Source organism: Nanorana parkeri, unplaced genomic scaffold (assembly GCF_000935625.1).
Source record: "Nanorana parkeri isolate BGI_ZX_2015 unplaced genomic scaffold, ASM93562v1 scaffold492, whole genome shotgun sequence".
NCBI lineage: Eukaryota > Metazoa > Chordata > Amphibia > Anura > Dicroglossidae > Nanorana > Nanorana parkeri.
In genome coordinates, this window is record NW_017306760.1 from 485,190 (window position 1) to 500,785 (window position 15,596).

The following is a 15,596-nucleotide window of genomic DNA, read 5'->3' on the forward strand; positions in this document are numbered from 1 at the left end:
TATATATATAAAGAAATGGTGCATATGAGTATTTTGTATTCTCATATGTAGCCAGTAGATGGAGATCACATGTTTGTCTATCCCAAACATTTTACATGTTTGTCAAGTCCCATTGTACACACATAACTGGACAAGTCAGAGCAGTGACTCACCCCCACTTCTCGCCCTTATTGTGTATGTGTTACAATGGTTTAGTGAAAAGTCTCTATCAGGGAGAGACAGTCTGAATGCAAGCGGCTTCTGTACACTCTCTAACTTCGTATTTGTAGAACAAAGATTGTATATACAAAATTAAAAAAAAACAGATATACACATCATTTTAGAAATGTATAAAACAAAAAATAAAACAAAATTGACAACAAACCATTAAAGCGTCCTGTTAAAGTTCTTGGAATCCTGTTAGAGTAATTATAAGGGTGCATTCACACCAAAATCGGAAGGAAATCACAAGTCAATGGTTGTACCTTCTGATTTTCTTACGATTCGTTGTGGATTTTTTGGATGGTAATGGAAGGGCACCGATGAGTGAATGAGGCTAGTTCACAGCAGATCTGTTGCGTTACGTTTTGCTGGGGAAAAAAAGGTGCATGTTCTATTTTTTTTTCAGCACAGCATAATGGAACGCAACGGAACAAAGTGGTGTGAACTTCCAATAGCATCTGTTAAAAAAACATATCACGACAGATCCGGTGTGACTGGACCCTTAAAGAGTATTTTTTTTAAAGCTTTGTGATGCTTTCTCTGTTTCTTAGAAAGGGGACAAAAATCTCAACCACTTTTGCACCTTACTCGGAGTGGAGCACGACCAGATGGAGCACTGGCTGTGCCATCGGAAACTGGTCACCACATCAGAGACGTACGTGAAGAACATGTCCAATCAGCAAGCCGTGAACGCTAAGAACGCTTTGGCCAAGCATATCTATGCTCAGCTATTTAATTGGATCGTACAACACGTGAACAAAGCTTTGCATACGACCATGAAACAGCACTCTTTTATTGGGGTGCTCGACATATACGGGTAAGACTTGACCCCCACTTCTTCTAATTTGTGTATTTGCGAGGTTACACACTGAATGTAAGGTTTCCAGACAGTATTGGCAGACTACTAGCATGCCTTTCTTAGGTGAAAAAGAGAGATAGCATTTTGTGTCAACATTATAGGGCATAGGGCATTCCCTTTCCACACCTCTTCCCTCACCCCCATCACTCTTCTCTTATTTGTTGGGGGAAAACAAAAATGGAGTTAGGTTTATGCCTTTTGTACTGTTAAAGTTTACAGTAAAGGGTCGTGCCTGAAGCAGGACACCCCCCTCCTAAAATATCCCCCATCACCCCAGTAATTGAAATCAATAAACAAATCTTAATAGCTCAAATAACCTTAATCCTTAGTCAGGTGACATGTCAGTTCCTGAGTCTTCTCTCTCCTGGTCTGCAGAGTGGGGGGTCTTTTGTGAGTGCCCATGTCGCTGCCTGGTGACATAGAGACTTCCCATGAGGTCCTTGCAGGGCCCTGAAGACTCCAGTGGTAGTATGAGGGGCAACCACTAGACCAGTCAGCAGCGGGATGGAGTGCAGCTGCGGATAACTGGTATTGACACCTCAAAGGGGCTCCATGAAGGGTTACATGATGGCGGGTAAAGAGGGCTTAGAACAGGTTTATGTTTAAAATAGTTAATGTTTGGGAGGGATGAAGGCTGTTGTCAGTTTGCCTGGAAGTGGGCTTTAGAGGCAGTAGTTAAAGGTTATATTAAAGGTTTGGGTGAGATGTTTTACTAATTCTAATCCTTAGCATCATCATCGAAATATATATAGAATATACCATCAAACATTGATAACACTATCATCTCAGATAATTGTATATCTAAAGCCTTTTTGTGTGTGGATAAAATAGGAAAGGGTTTGAACCCCTGTCAGGTTTTTATTGTTGTCGTTGTCCCATTTGTCAGATTTCCCTTTACTTTCTGTCCCGGAGGAAACTCTCTAAAGCTAGGGCAAATCCCGTCATAGACATTGGCTGCTGGAATAAGTGTCCCCAGTGGAAGATTTCCCCTCCATTTAAAGTTGAACTGAAAGCAATTTTTGTTTTTGGAAGAGTAAGAGAAGGTTTAAATGAAGGATGCAGTGATACCGGTTTTTCGGTATCGAGCACGAGCACTGATCTTTTTTTTCTGTACTCGCCGATACCGAGTACTGGTGCTGTGTGCCCTGACTATCGCTCAGTTTCCTGATTGCCTGTGAAGCCGGTGTTCTAGCGAAAGAACACCGGCTTCACTTGCCGAGGCTGCCTGGCTTCCTGACCAATCAGGAAGCCGGGCGCCGAACCATGAGGTGCCGTCCAGGTTCCTGATTGGTCAGGAGGCCAGGCTGCCTAGCAACAAGTAAAACCGGCTTCTTAGCCAATCGGGAAGCCGGGAGGGGGGGTCATAACCCACCTCCCGGCTTCCTGATTGGAAAGAAAGGCGGCTACATGCTCCCTCTGCACTGCCAGTCAGAGGGAGATGTCCCTCTGACCGGAAGTTCCAGTATCAGAGCATTTGGGCTAGCGTGAGTACTCCCCCCAAATACTCATTATCGGACTGATACTAGTATCGGTATCGGTGCACCCCAAGTTTTAACCCTTGTCAATTATTTTATTTTTTTGGGTTGCCATTGAAGAGATTTTCTGCACTTCCTGTCCCATAGCCACAGCAGAAGGTGAGAAGAAATCCCTCCAAAGTGAGGGAAATGTCTGGTGGTCAGCAGTGTCCCCATTGGAAGATTTTCCATTTATTCCTGTTTTGGTTACAATCCAAAATTTTGGATTTAAGCATTAAAATGCTTAATAAAAAATATAAGGCTGGTATTTTTCCCCCCAAAAAAACAGAACATACAATGTTGCACTTCCTCCCCCCAAACCCCCATAATGGAGGAATTCAAGTATATCATAACCATATAGTCACAGAATATCAGCATCACTTCATTGAGGGGGCAATTGGATAGTCAATGCGTTTTGTAAGCACTGGAGGCCACTTCCTCAGAAGATCTTCGAGGATATAATCTGTAATGTACAAATGCAGAATTAACTACCTACATTCATCAACAATGACGGTTTATATATTATCATATCACACATCACTTACAAGTTACCCCATGTTGTGTACAAGAGAACCAATCAAGGTTAAAAACAGTCATACCATCTGCTTGTGCTCAACCTTTCCATCCAGGAGAAAACTAGGTCGAGGGAGGGGGAACCACAAGGAATGGCCGGAGTACCGTATTTGTAATCCTGGCTTTGATGGTAAATAGAACCCTAAACATCAAATCAGTTATCTATTAGATGTCCTAACAAACAGCAATTTAATTTAATATACCCGATGATAACAATCATATCCTAACCAGGTGTGTCCAATTAATAACCCCCATCAGACAGCAGAGGAAGCCTGAGTAGTATTGGTGCTTCTAAATTAAAAAGAGGCAATGATATATTTTCAACTACATAACCGACACCTGATCCTGATATCCCAGAAATGTTTTCAGTATAGTGGCCTACCTATGTATACTGTATATGTACATTATACAAATAGTCTAAAAATAAATGTCACAAATAGTCTAAAAATAAATGTCACAAATAGTCTAAAAATAAATGTCACAAATAGTCTAAAAATAAATGTCACAAATAGTTTATGGGGAAATCCTAACAGACTTCTATGGGGCTAACTTTTTTTAATTTAAACACATTACAATTACCTCCACAACATCTGCAGTACACATCCTGGAGCCAGCCAGGCTTTGCTGTGTGAACATGACAGGATGAGGGAGCAGAGTTAATGACTTATCACTATGCTTCTGATCTTTCACTGTCCAATCAGCAGCCTGGGGGTGGGATGATGACAACACTTTACTCCTTAGCACTAACAGAGAAAGTTGTTTTGCCCTACTGACTGTGTTGGCAGGCAGAGTAGTGTAAGGGCTCATTCAGAAGGGCAGGCATGCCTGTAAAAAGACCCGGTCCAGGGAGGTGTGCATCCAAGTGCGGGCACATGCATGTGACTACGTGTAACTGCGTGCAGCCGCGTCCTCACATAGGGAAGAACAGGCTGCTGTGCACAACTACATGTAGCACCTATTCCATCCAGGATTGGGTCTGTTCACGAGCGGGTACACACCCGTCTGAATGAGCCCTAAATCACAAAAGTGCCTAGAGAGAATGAGAAATCTTTTGGCAGATAAGATGGTTCACATATGTGTACTTCATATGTGTATTAGCTGTGTTCCTGGAGTTTAGCTTTTGTTTGTGTTGAAGGTGTCTTAAAGTATATTTAAAAGACATTTTGGATAGAGTAGGAGAGAGTTTAAAACCGCTGTCAAAAACTGTGGAACCAGCACACGATAATCTTCCAAAGAAATTCAAACTTTATTCCACATGCATCTGTACAAAGCACAACCGCTGTCGGTTGTGTTTTTTTTTACAGATGCATGTGGAATAAAGTTTGAATTTCTTTGGAAGATCAACGTGTGCTGGTTCCACAGTTTTTGAGCCTATTACTCCGGAAGAGAGTCATCCGTGCACCGAATGTGGATTGCGGGGACGCATGATAGGGGTGAGCTGTGCGCTTCGTGTTTTCAATCTAAAAAACGATTTTAGCTTTTTTTGCCATCTGTCTCTTAGGAAGATTTCCCTTCACTTCCTGTCCTGTAGACTCAGCAGAAAGTGAGAGGATATCTTTTCAGACATATCCCCTCTTTCGGGCAAAAGTGTCCCTTTTGGAAGACTTCCTTTCTATTCCTGTTCTGGTGGCAACTTAAAATTTTGGATTAACCCTCACTTTTATTCCCAGTGGTAGTGGTATTCAGGACAGTGAGAGAGCAAATCTCCCTAACAGTGACGGGCAGCAATTAAACCCTCCCAGGGCTCCTAACCCCTCTCCTCTATAACCAAATCTAAAATAAAATAACATTTTGCCTTTAGTTATACTTTAATATCTTTTTACGGTGGCTCTGCGTCCTGCTATTCCTAGCTATCCATATACTTAAAGTGACATTAAACCCTCAGATTTTTTAACATAAGTCAATACTGTAATGTGCGCCTTACTGTAATCCATGGTTGTTTCCCTTCTCTTTGCTGCTCTTCCTTTTAAATCCTTCTCTCTTCTCATGCTGGGCAGAACTTCTGTTTTGCAGCAGACTGCCTTGTCTCTGGAATGGATACATGGTGTCTGTGTGTAGGTTTGCAACCTGAGTCAGCACTACAGGAAGAGGCACTCAGCTGCAAAGGGAAGTTCTCCCCAAGCATGAGAAGACATGAGGATTTAAAAGGAAGAGCAGCAAAGAGAAGGGAAACTACCATGGATTACAGTAAGGCGCACATTACAGTATTGGTTTATGTTAAAAAATCTGAGGGTTTAATGTCACTTTAATACGGCTAAAGCAATCTAATTCTGTCCCCTCGGAGTCCAGTGACCTTTATAAATGCACTTGTCGCACAGCATGGTACATTGATTGGGTCACTGGACTCCTTGGTGAATGGAAATACTGGCAGCAGGGGGTGCAATGTGTCCATACATAATTGGATTTTGTAAGTGGGCAGTCAGATTGGTGTGAACGCTTGGTTCATTGTTTCCTTTGCTGATACTTTCCCTGCATTTGTAGCTGCAATTAGTTGGTTAATATAAATCTTTCCTCCTTTTCTCTGCTCTGCGGGCTCTTCTATCAGGAAGGTTCAGACTAGTACGCTGTTCCTGCTTAATTGTCCTGGGAGACTAGCCGGTCTCAGAACAGATGAATGTGCGATTTCCTCCTGCACTTTTAAATGAACAATTAGTAAATGTGTCTCTGGATGCAGCTTTCAGCTTATTACCTGAGCTTGTTTCAGCTCTTTATAAAACCAGGAAAATTAGAAGCTTCCCTGGAACTAGAAATGGCTGCGGAGGAACCCGTTATAAGTCACCCGTTACAGTGGCAGCATCTCTGGTTGATATAGACCTAGATTGGATGTGTCTGAGGGAGCCCTAAGCCTAAACCTAAAGCATTTTTTCCCACTGGCAGAACTACCAGGGTCGCCGGTGCGTCCGAGCCCTAGCGTCACACCACTTGGAGGGGGGGGGGGGGCAGAAAAGAGGAAGGCCTGGCACCAGTAACCATCAACACGCCAACATCAGGGATGCCGATCAGGGAGTAGAGCCAGCCCTCCTGTACCGGGCCTGGGCAGCAAGGGGGATCGGCCTCCCAGGGACAGAGAAGGGGCTCTTTCACTTTAGCAGCAGCAGCTAAATGATTATTGCTTTGTGTAAGACGGGGTTAATATTGCTGCCTGGTGGTTATTTATAAAAAACGCTTGATAATTAATATTATTTCCTCCCAAGGCAGTGGTATTGCGGTACCGTGCGTTGTGTTGCAGTCAAACTCAGTGTGGCCTGAAGGTGGATTTCGGGTGCCATTCAAATGACTGTAACAAATGATTGGTGTGTTGTGCGGTAACATGCGTTATTCACATGGGCACCGGGCCCTGAGGCTTCTAGTTACGCCTCTGATTTTTTCCCATTTTCATTGAGGAGCACAGTTTCATAACCAGTGGGCATATTGCCACTTGTAGGAGGATAGGACACTAATGGAGTATATCTATAAAACATTCGAAAAGTGAACAGCTGTGCATTATGACCGCTAAATATAGCCAAGGAGCATACAAGTAAATAATGCCCCAATGTCAGTGGTAGGAAGAATGTCTTGGTATCAGTGGAAGTAGAAAAAAAAAGTGAGAGTAAAAAATGCCCCTGCCGTCAGCGGGAGGAGGACTGCTGCCCTATCTGTGGGTGCCAGTCGGTGAAATAGTTTGCCATTGTTGTTGCCAGTGGGTGGAATGGTTTCCCATTGGTGGATTGTTGGTGCCAGTTGGTGGAATGGTTTCCCATTGTTGGATTGTTGGTACCAGTGGGTGGAATGGTTTCCCATTGGTGGATTGTTGGTGCCAGTGGGTGGAATGGTTTCCCATTGGTGGATTGTTGGTGCCAGTGGGTGGAATGGTTTCCCATTGGTGGATTGTTGGTGCCAGTGGGTGGAATGGTTTCCCATTGGTGGATTGTTGGTGCCAGTGGGTGGAATGGTTTCCCATTGGTGGATTGTTGGTGCCAGTGGGTGGAATGGTTTCCCATTGGTGGATTGTTGGTGCCAGTGGGTGGAATGGTTTCCCATTGGTGGATTGTTGGTGCCAGTGGGTGGAATGGTTTCCCATTGGTGGATTGTTGGTGCCAGTGGGTGGAATGGTTTCCCATTGGTGGATTGTTGGTGCCAGTGGGTGGAATGGTTTCCCATTGGTGGATTGTTGGTGCCAGTGGGTGGAATGGTTTCCCATTGGTGGATTGTTGGTGCCAGTGGGTGGAATGGTTTCCCATTGGTGGATTGTTGGTGCCAGTGGGTGGAATGGTTTCCCATTGGTGGATTGTTGGTGCCAGTGGGTGGAATGGTTTCCCATTGGTGGATTGTTGGTGCCAGTGGGTGGAATGGTTTCCCATTGGTGGATTGTTGGTGCCAGTGGGTGGAATGGTTTCCCATTGGTGGATTGTTGGTGCCATTGGGTGGAATGGTTTCCCATGGTTGGAGTCAGTAGGAAGAGCAGAGCCCCTTAGTTGGTGTCAGTTAGAGCTCCCTTGCAGCCATAGGCCCAGCCCACCTCACCTCAAGCTGACACTCCGCACCGGGCACAGGACTGGATTTTCTCTCTCTGCTGCCCCAATGTCGCTGCGATCACTTGTACAAAACAGGCGGCGGCTTACCCGCTGTACATTTAGCTGTGCTTGCCCAAAGCAGGGCTAAATGTAGAAAACAACTACCCGCCCGGGCATTGGGAGATAGAAATTCCACATCACTGCTGCCCCTCTACTCCCTGCTGCCCCGAGGCCGGGCCTTTGTTGGTCTTGTGGAAAATCCGTCCCTGACCGGGCAGCATATTTTGAATGGCTGCTTGGCGTAAGAGCTGACAGTGCTGTAATAGGAGGAGGCAGAGGAGCCTGTCATCTAGAAAAGTGGAAGGCATGTGGCGACCCACTGAACACGGGTTGGAATGTAGATGTCACCAGCACGACAGAAGCTCATTAGTCAGTGCAAATCCATTTATTGATAAATGTCACTCAGAATAACAAGCTCTTTCGCGGGGCCGCACAGGGTCCCCTTCATCAGGCTCAGAGTAGACGAGATTTCCGGTAAGGAGTGCAACAGGATTTATGACTTTTCCACTGAACACGGGGTAGCGGCCCACTTTTGGGTCACAACCCGCCAGTTGAGAACTAAGGCCTTAGATGATCTCTCACTGCAGATATACAGCTAGGAGGCTCAAGGCACACGAGGTGCTCTAGTATTTTGCAGTAGGGATTCGAGACAAAATGCCAATTTTCAGATGTTCCCTATAAATTAGCAAATCTTCTCTTCTTGAGTTCAGGTCCGCTTTAGACATAAAAAAGTTTTACCAGAGCACCACTTCCTTCCATGAAACAGAGATTGTGTTCTCAGAAAGTACAGCAGCAGTAATGGATAATAATATACAATACTTAGTAGGCTTCATTAACGATGCAAACAAAACAAAAATCTCATTATACACAAAGGCTGCGATCATTTTATAATTATTCCGTAATTAATGAATTATCACAACTGAAATATAAACACATTCAGTACAGAACAGTCTGCGTCATGGTACAGCGGCCTCGCCTATTTATTAATGTCTCGTGTTTTTCACTGACAGTCCAGAGACGCGCAGGTCATCCTTTTTCTGTAAGTAACTGTCACTGCGCTGTACAGCTCACTGGCTGCTTTGCAGTTTGTCACCTCCCTGGGGGGTCAACCAGCAATCATTCTTTACATCAGCATTCATGAAAGGAACAAATGGTACTTTTTTTTTTTTTAAAGCAAAACTCCAGGTAAATATAAAATACACAAGTTAACGAAGCTCTGTAATCATTAATATATCCTTATATGTTTTTACTGTAATCGGTGTAAGTACCTGGATTTGACTTGGTATCAGCCTCTTGCAATTCATGTACAGCAGAGCTCAGGGAGAAGTAGCACAAGGACCCAAATAGTAAGTACCCGTGTTTCCCCGAAAATAAGACACTGTCTTGTATTTTTTTAGCCCCCAAAAACCACATTAGGTCTTATTTTCAGGGGATGTCTTTTTTTTACAGTACAGTACCATTACATTGAGACCCCGTTCACATTGAGCGATTTATCGCGCGGTAATTCCCGCGATATCGCGGCAAATTACCGTGCGTTGTCGCGCTCCAATGCACTCCAATGGGGCAAAGGGTCCTGCTGTCGCGGGTCGTGTGTCGCTACAGCAGGACCCTTTTTGGAGCGGATTTAGCCGCGATTCAAGCTTGCTCAATGCAAGCTTGAACGCGACATCGCGCGGCAAATCTCGCGATGTCGCGCAATATGCAAATCGCGTGACAAACGCGCGATTTGCATATCGCGCAGTGGGAACGGGGCCTAAAGGAGAACTATGAGATGAGTGATTTCCACTAATCAAAAAACACTGACCCCATAGTTCTCCTTTAAGCAGTTGGGGAAGTATGGTACTGGAGTGCTCCCTGTCACTGCGCTGGCCGGAGGGAGTCCCCTGTCATCCCCTTAATACAGTATGTCTCCTGCAAGTTCCCCCTCACAGGCTCCCACCAAACTAGGTCTTATTTTTGGGGTAGGTCTTATATTACAGGAATCTTGAAAAGTAGTGCTAGGTCTTATTTTCAGGGAAACAGGGTAGTAGAAGGAGCTACAGATAGGAAGAGAGAAAAACTATGGGAGGGACCCAGCAGGCCCCACCCTCTACAGGCTGCCTGTGAAAAGCACACAAAGGGGTCTATTTATAAACAATTTGCAAAGCCATTCAACCTGTGAATCTCTGTGAACGTTTGTTCTGTGTAAATAGAGGCAATCGGCATCGAGCCCACCAAACAACATGGAGCTGGCTTCCCAGGCAATCAGGAAGCCACGCGGCATGTTATTACCCACCGCCCGGCTTCCTGATTGCCCAGGAAGCTGGCTCCATGCTAGCGGAAATATGGGAAAGCAAGATATTGGTACTGGTACTCTATACCGAAAAACCAGTATTGGTACATTCCTAGTTCCTAGTATATTTTCATGTAGGTTGAATGTAATGTAATACCACATTACGGCCACTAGATGGAGCTGAGGAGCAAAATAAATAAATAAATATTTATTTCCTATGCTCCTGAGCTCCACCTAGTGGCCATAATTCAGTATTTCATTAGGTTACATTCAACCTGAAAGGAAAATATATTAAAAACAGGCACAGCAGCCGCTGTCTATAGCTTGGAAAGGAGGGGGGATTCCCCCATCCACGCTTTTTAGTGTATGGCCAGCTTGTCAGATCTGCAGGAATTTCTGATACATACATTTTCATTCAGAATTAGGTAGATGTCCTTGTATAGGAAGTGCCATGGTTGCAATGTATACCTGGAGTCAGGGACGTCCCTATAATAAGGCAGCCTGAGGTGGTTGCCTTGGGTGGCATCTCATTGGGTCACGTGGAGGGGGCAGGTGTGACCTCTTAGCAACCTGTGTTGCTCTGGCTGGCATCAGCCCAGCTCATGGCAACCAGTGATGTCACTGGTTGCCAGGTAACAGGAGCTGAGCAGGATGCTGTGGCTGGCGTCCCACCGACCTCCTGGCAACCAGTAACGCCAATGTGCCGGATGGGGCCTAGAGCTAACACGCTCCCAACTGCTCCCCCATCCCCCGTCCCAGTCTAGAGACACCCCGTGCCAACAGTAGAGTACCCAGGACCAGACAGTGATGTATACTGTGCAGCAGGTTTTGGTGACTACCTTCAGAGATGTCTACTGGCACCTCATCTTAGGAGCCAATGATCTGGTACATTGCCAGATGTTAAACATATTTGATGCTGTGTCATCCTCCTCACTGCTGACCATTCACAATTCTCTGCAGGTTCGAAACCTTTGAAATAAACAGCTTTGAACAATTCTGCATCAACTACGCCAATGAGAAACTACAGCAGCAATTTAACTCGGTAAGTCAGCAGTAATCAGTCCTTATCCTGAAGAAGAGCAAAGTCTGAGCTGCTCCTTAATGAAGACTTCATATTGTGTTTGTCATATTCAGTACAAACTGCATACATCTTGCATAGGATTAGTTCATAGTCACCACTTGCCATTGGCCATTGCAGAGTTCGCGGCATTGGTAACTTATTTCCTCAAGCTTATTTTACAGCTTTGCTGTGATATCAAATTGGAAGGCCGGGGAAATCAGATTACACACAATGCAAAATGACTCAAAAGAGGGACACACACCCCTCCTTCCTTCCTAGCAGTTGTGCTGAGGCTGTCTATATACTTTTAGATACATGCTCTACAATGTGAGTGTCATGGGTGTTCCCTGTAATAAAGCTTTAGTTTTAAAATAAGTACGGCAAGTAGCAGAGCTGTAGCTAGCACCTTTTGCGCCCGAGGCAAAAACCAAAAAATGTTGAACGCGCAGCGTCATATGATGTCATATTCTGTTCTAAATGAATGGAAAGTACAGAGGTTTCCCATTCATTCAGAAAATATTTACTATCATCCAGTTTCTGAATGGAGAGAAGCCTCTGTACAGAGTGCTACTACCCATTCAGAAACTCATGAATGAACAGGAAGTGATGTACAGCACTTCCTGTTGATTCATAACTGGGGACACATTCATAACTGGGGCCGAGTGGTGAGGAGAGAGAGAGAGCCGCTGGCTGTCAAATCCTGGCCGAGCGGCTCTCTCTCCTCACCGCTCGGCCATGCTGCTGTGGCAGCGGCTCCCTCCTCTCATCCCCCCCTCCCTGCCGCTTGCAGTGCTTCGTTTCTCCTCGTATCGCTGCTGCATACAGATGGGGGAGAGCAGCGGGGATCCAGAGGAAAAGCTGCAGGCTGTGTCCCCCTATGCGTGGCCGAGCGGCGAAGGGTTGGTACATATAAGTGATCCTCTGTGCCGAGCTGTGCCGCCCCACTTCTCCCTGATGGCTGCACCCCCCAGCACCTGCGCCCTCACTACGGCCCTGGTAAGTAGCATACAATAGCAGTTGGTCAGCTTACACAAGTGAGATTGGAGCAATTTATATTTCGGTTAAAATGATTAAAATACGTATAATTATATGTTATCGTTTAACTTTATAATATGATTTCCCGTCAGCTGTGGGGATTTAAACTGAACATCAGGAGAACGGTGTCCAGTGTGAAATGTCATTGTGTTTTGTTATGTCTGCTCTGTTTATAGCATGTGTTTAAACTGGAACAAGAGGAGTACATGAAGGAGCAGATCCCTTGGACCCTGATTGATTTCTATGATAATCAACCCTGCATTGACCTGATCGAGGCAAAGCTCGGCATTCTGGACCTCCTGGATGAGGAGTGCAAGGTAGAATGTGGTGTACTTTGTGTCTACTGTGACCTGCTTGGAGTTTTATATTTGTCTGAAGGGAACCTGTGGACATGCTATGGGCATGCATTTAGAATTCCCTCAGCAACTCGGCTCCCCCTCCCAGCAGTGACTTATGATCTCAGCTCTCTCCGTTTCCTCCTTGTATCAGTGACAAAGCAGCTCAGCTTTCCCGGCTCCTTCCTCTAAGGAATTAATCAGCACCTTGGCTCACCCTGCTCTACTTCAACCCAGCAGTGACTCACCAGTCCAGCTCCCTGTGATTTGCCCTCATAGCAGCACCCTGTTCCCCCTCCCAGCTGTGGCTTACCTTGCTGCTCCCTTTCAGCAGTAACTCAGCAGCTCAACTGACCTTGCTGTCCCCTTCTAGCAGTGGCTGAGCAGCTCAGCTCTCCCTGCTGCTACCACCTAGCAGTTATTCAGCAGCACAGCTCACCCTGCTACCCCTTCCAGCAGTGACTCAGTAGCCTTCCAGCTTTCTAATCTCTAATGTAAACACAAATCAGGTGCTCTGGGAAAGGGGAGAGCAGAAAGCAGAGCCCCCGCTTGGGCAATTTCAGTACTTATCTTGAGAAATTGAGGATGGATTGCTTCACGGTGGCTGCAGCTACAGAGGTCAGCAATGGCTTGTGTTTGGAATATGAAATTACTTACACCCTAAGCATGATTACAGGCCCACTTAAAAAAAAAATTCCCCTTTTAGTGACTTGCAGGCAGACATTTTGTTGGTTATTTCAGAAAAGGTGTCCTATGTGGTGCACAGTGTTCATAGTTTTGGCCTTCTGAGTGATGGGAATGTGATCAGTGATGACTGGGTGTCTGTACCAAGGCATGAGCACTATGCAGGGAGTGCAATGGGGACCTCTGTCAGTGTTGCAATTCTAAACTATAGAAGGGTTTTGATTTGATGTCTACAGACATTTTTGGTGGTAGAACCCTCCAGCAATGGATGTGAAAAGTGTAATCCTCCTTTATAAACAGAAATAAGGACTACAATACACATTCCCATGAGCAGCTACCCAGGGCTGGGCTTGATAGTAGAGGTCACCTTGTGGATTTGTGCCCTCTGTGGAGCATTGAATGAACCCCTACTGGAGTCCAGCACTCAATTTTCCATTGGAGATAGGGAGCAGCCTATCCTATTTTGTTGCTGCTGGAATGACATGTGCTGGTTAAGGCCGATCACCCAAATTAGGACTTTGCTCTATGCCGGGGGTAGCCAAACTCTTGGCCCTCCAGCTGTGGTAAAACTACAAATCACATGAGGTATCTCTCTCCGGGAGTCATGTCTGTGGCTGTGAGAATCGTGCAATGCCTCATGGGATTTGTAGTTCCACCACAGCTGGAGGGCCAGAGTTTGGCTACCCCTGCTCTATGCACTGAGCACTCATAGGAAACCAGTGGCATAATCCTCATTATAAAGGGGAATCCCTTCTAATAATTGTAAGCGAGGATAGAATGAGGATGGCAGTAACTCAGGAAGATGCAAATCTGCAGTAATTAATTCTGTCACATTGGATGACTCTACAGTTTGGCAGGAATATGGAAATCATAAGACTGGCTGCACAGAATTACAATTGGTAGATTGGTTCACAGTTCTTTACCCACCTGATTCCACCATCACATGTCCCTGACCCTGCTCCAGTCTTTGGAAGCCTGAGAGGACCACACCGCTGGACAGCCAAAATGGAAGTGTCAGCATCAGCTAGGCAGTGAGATGGGCACTTGAAGAACCCTCCTAAGAACAACAGAAGACTCGGCACCTCACGTGACCACAGGTTCAGATGAGGATTTGGGGCTTTTAGATTTTTTTAAAATTCTGAAGTGCTTAGGCTGATGGGGTGAGGGGTATTGGTTGTCGGTAGAGAGAGACTCCCTGGCCAGAGATGAATGTTGAAGGCCGTCAGACATTTGGAATCCTACTAAACACAAGTAAGAAGACCCTTCAAGTCTCACCTCCCTTCCTTCCTGAAAAGTGACCTCGCTCACAGATGACGGCTCTGTTGCTTTTTGTGGAAAGGACCGGTAACCAGAAAAGATGTGTGATAAAAAATATTAGAACTTTTCTCAGCTTACATCAAACTGGTGAATAAGACGTTTCTAGAGGGACAGATTTTCATGGTCAGTTGAAAAGTGATGGCGGCATTGCTGATACTTTTGTTCCTTTCATTTTGTTCAGGTCCCCAAGGGAACGGACCAGAACTGGGCCCAGAAACTCTATGACAGACATGGCAGTAGTCAGCACTTTAAGAAACCTCGGATGTCAAATGTCTCCTTCATCGTGCTGCACTTTGCTGATAAGGTAAGCGAATGACGGACATCTTCCCTGGAGAGGTAACTAGATTTTCGGGAGCCTGGACCTACACGGGTGACGTTTACCCAGATAGCAAGGATAACTCGCCACAAACATGTGCCAGCGTTAAATTGTAATTCTTGTTAACTTGCTGCACACATTTCCTGGCAAGTTGTAGACTTGCAGAACACTCGCAGCACAAGTTCTAGGTGACACTTTTGGAATTTGTAGCAAATTTGCTTGGCAGGTCTACAGCAAGAGTCCTGCAGGTCTTAGCAAGAGCTCTGCAAGCTCGCTGGTCTGGAGATTTTCAATGCAGACTTGCTGTAATTGTGCAACAAAATTGTGAAGCTTGGCAAGTCTGCAATAGTTTAGCAAGTCATTTTCAAACTTGCAGCTCAGTTGCTTGCTATCTGGGAAGTAGCTCAGTCACACTTCTAACATCGCAGCAGGCTACAGCCAGGGGAAGGGAATGATTACCTAAATCAACTAGGGCAGATGGGTCCCTATGGTGTAAGCTACAGAAGTAGTAGCGATTAATCTCACAAGATCTCAATTCTCCAGTTGGGTGTGACTGATTGTTACTGGTTACGAGCTGGGGCTGGATGCAAACCCACTTTGTCTAAAGCTGGCCATACACCTATAGATTATCTGCAGACTTTCTATGGTCAGATGGAAAAAGTGCAACAGATTCCTCCATCTACGCTAAACTGTGTGGACGGAGGAATCTCCCGCTGGGCCAAGCTTCAGTATCTTACTAGCCGGCCCCGCTGGATCTCAAAATACCTGACCAATGCCGGCATTCAATCAGATTGTTGAGGCATTTTCACAGCCAGCGGGGCCGACTAGCAATATACTGAAGCTTGGTCCAGCTTGGTCCTCTGCCACACCACTGATT

At 45.5% G+C, this 15,596-nt stretch overlaps 1 protein-coding gene across 1 annotated transcript in view; it reads left to right on the forward strand.

Annotated features, from left to right (window-relative positions):
• Positions 1 to 15,596, forward strand: part of MYO5B (myosin VB) — a 123,036-nt gene that overhangs the window by 51,648 nt on the left and 55,792 nt on the right. The window contains exons 11-14 of the mRNA XM_018560998.1: positions 753 to 1,018; positions 10,933 to 11,014; positions 12,244 to 12,384; positions 14,585 to 14,707. Coding sequence (XP_018416500.1) covers positions 753 to 1,018; positions 10,933 to 11,014; positions 12,244 to 12,384; positions 14,585 to 14,707 — 612 coding nt within the window. The remainder of the gene's footprint in view (positions 1 to 752; positions 1,019 to 10,932; positions 11,015 to 12,243; positions 12,385 to 14,584; positions 14,708 to 15,596) is intronic.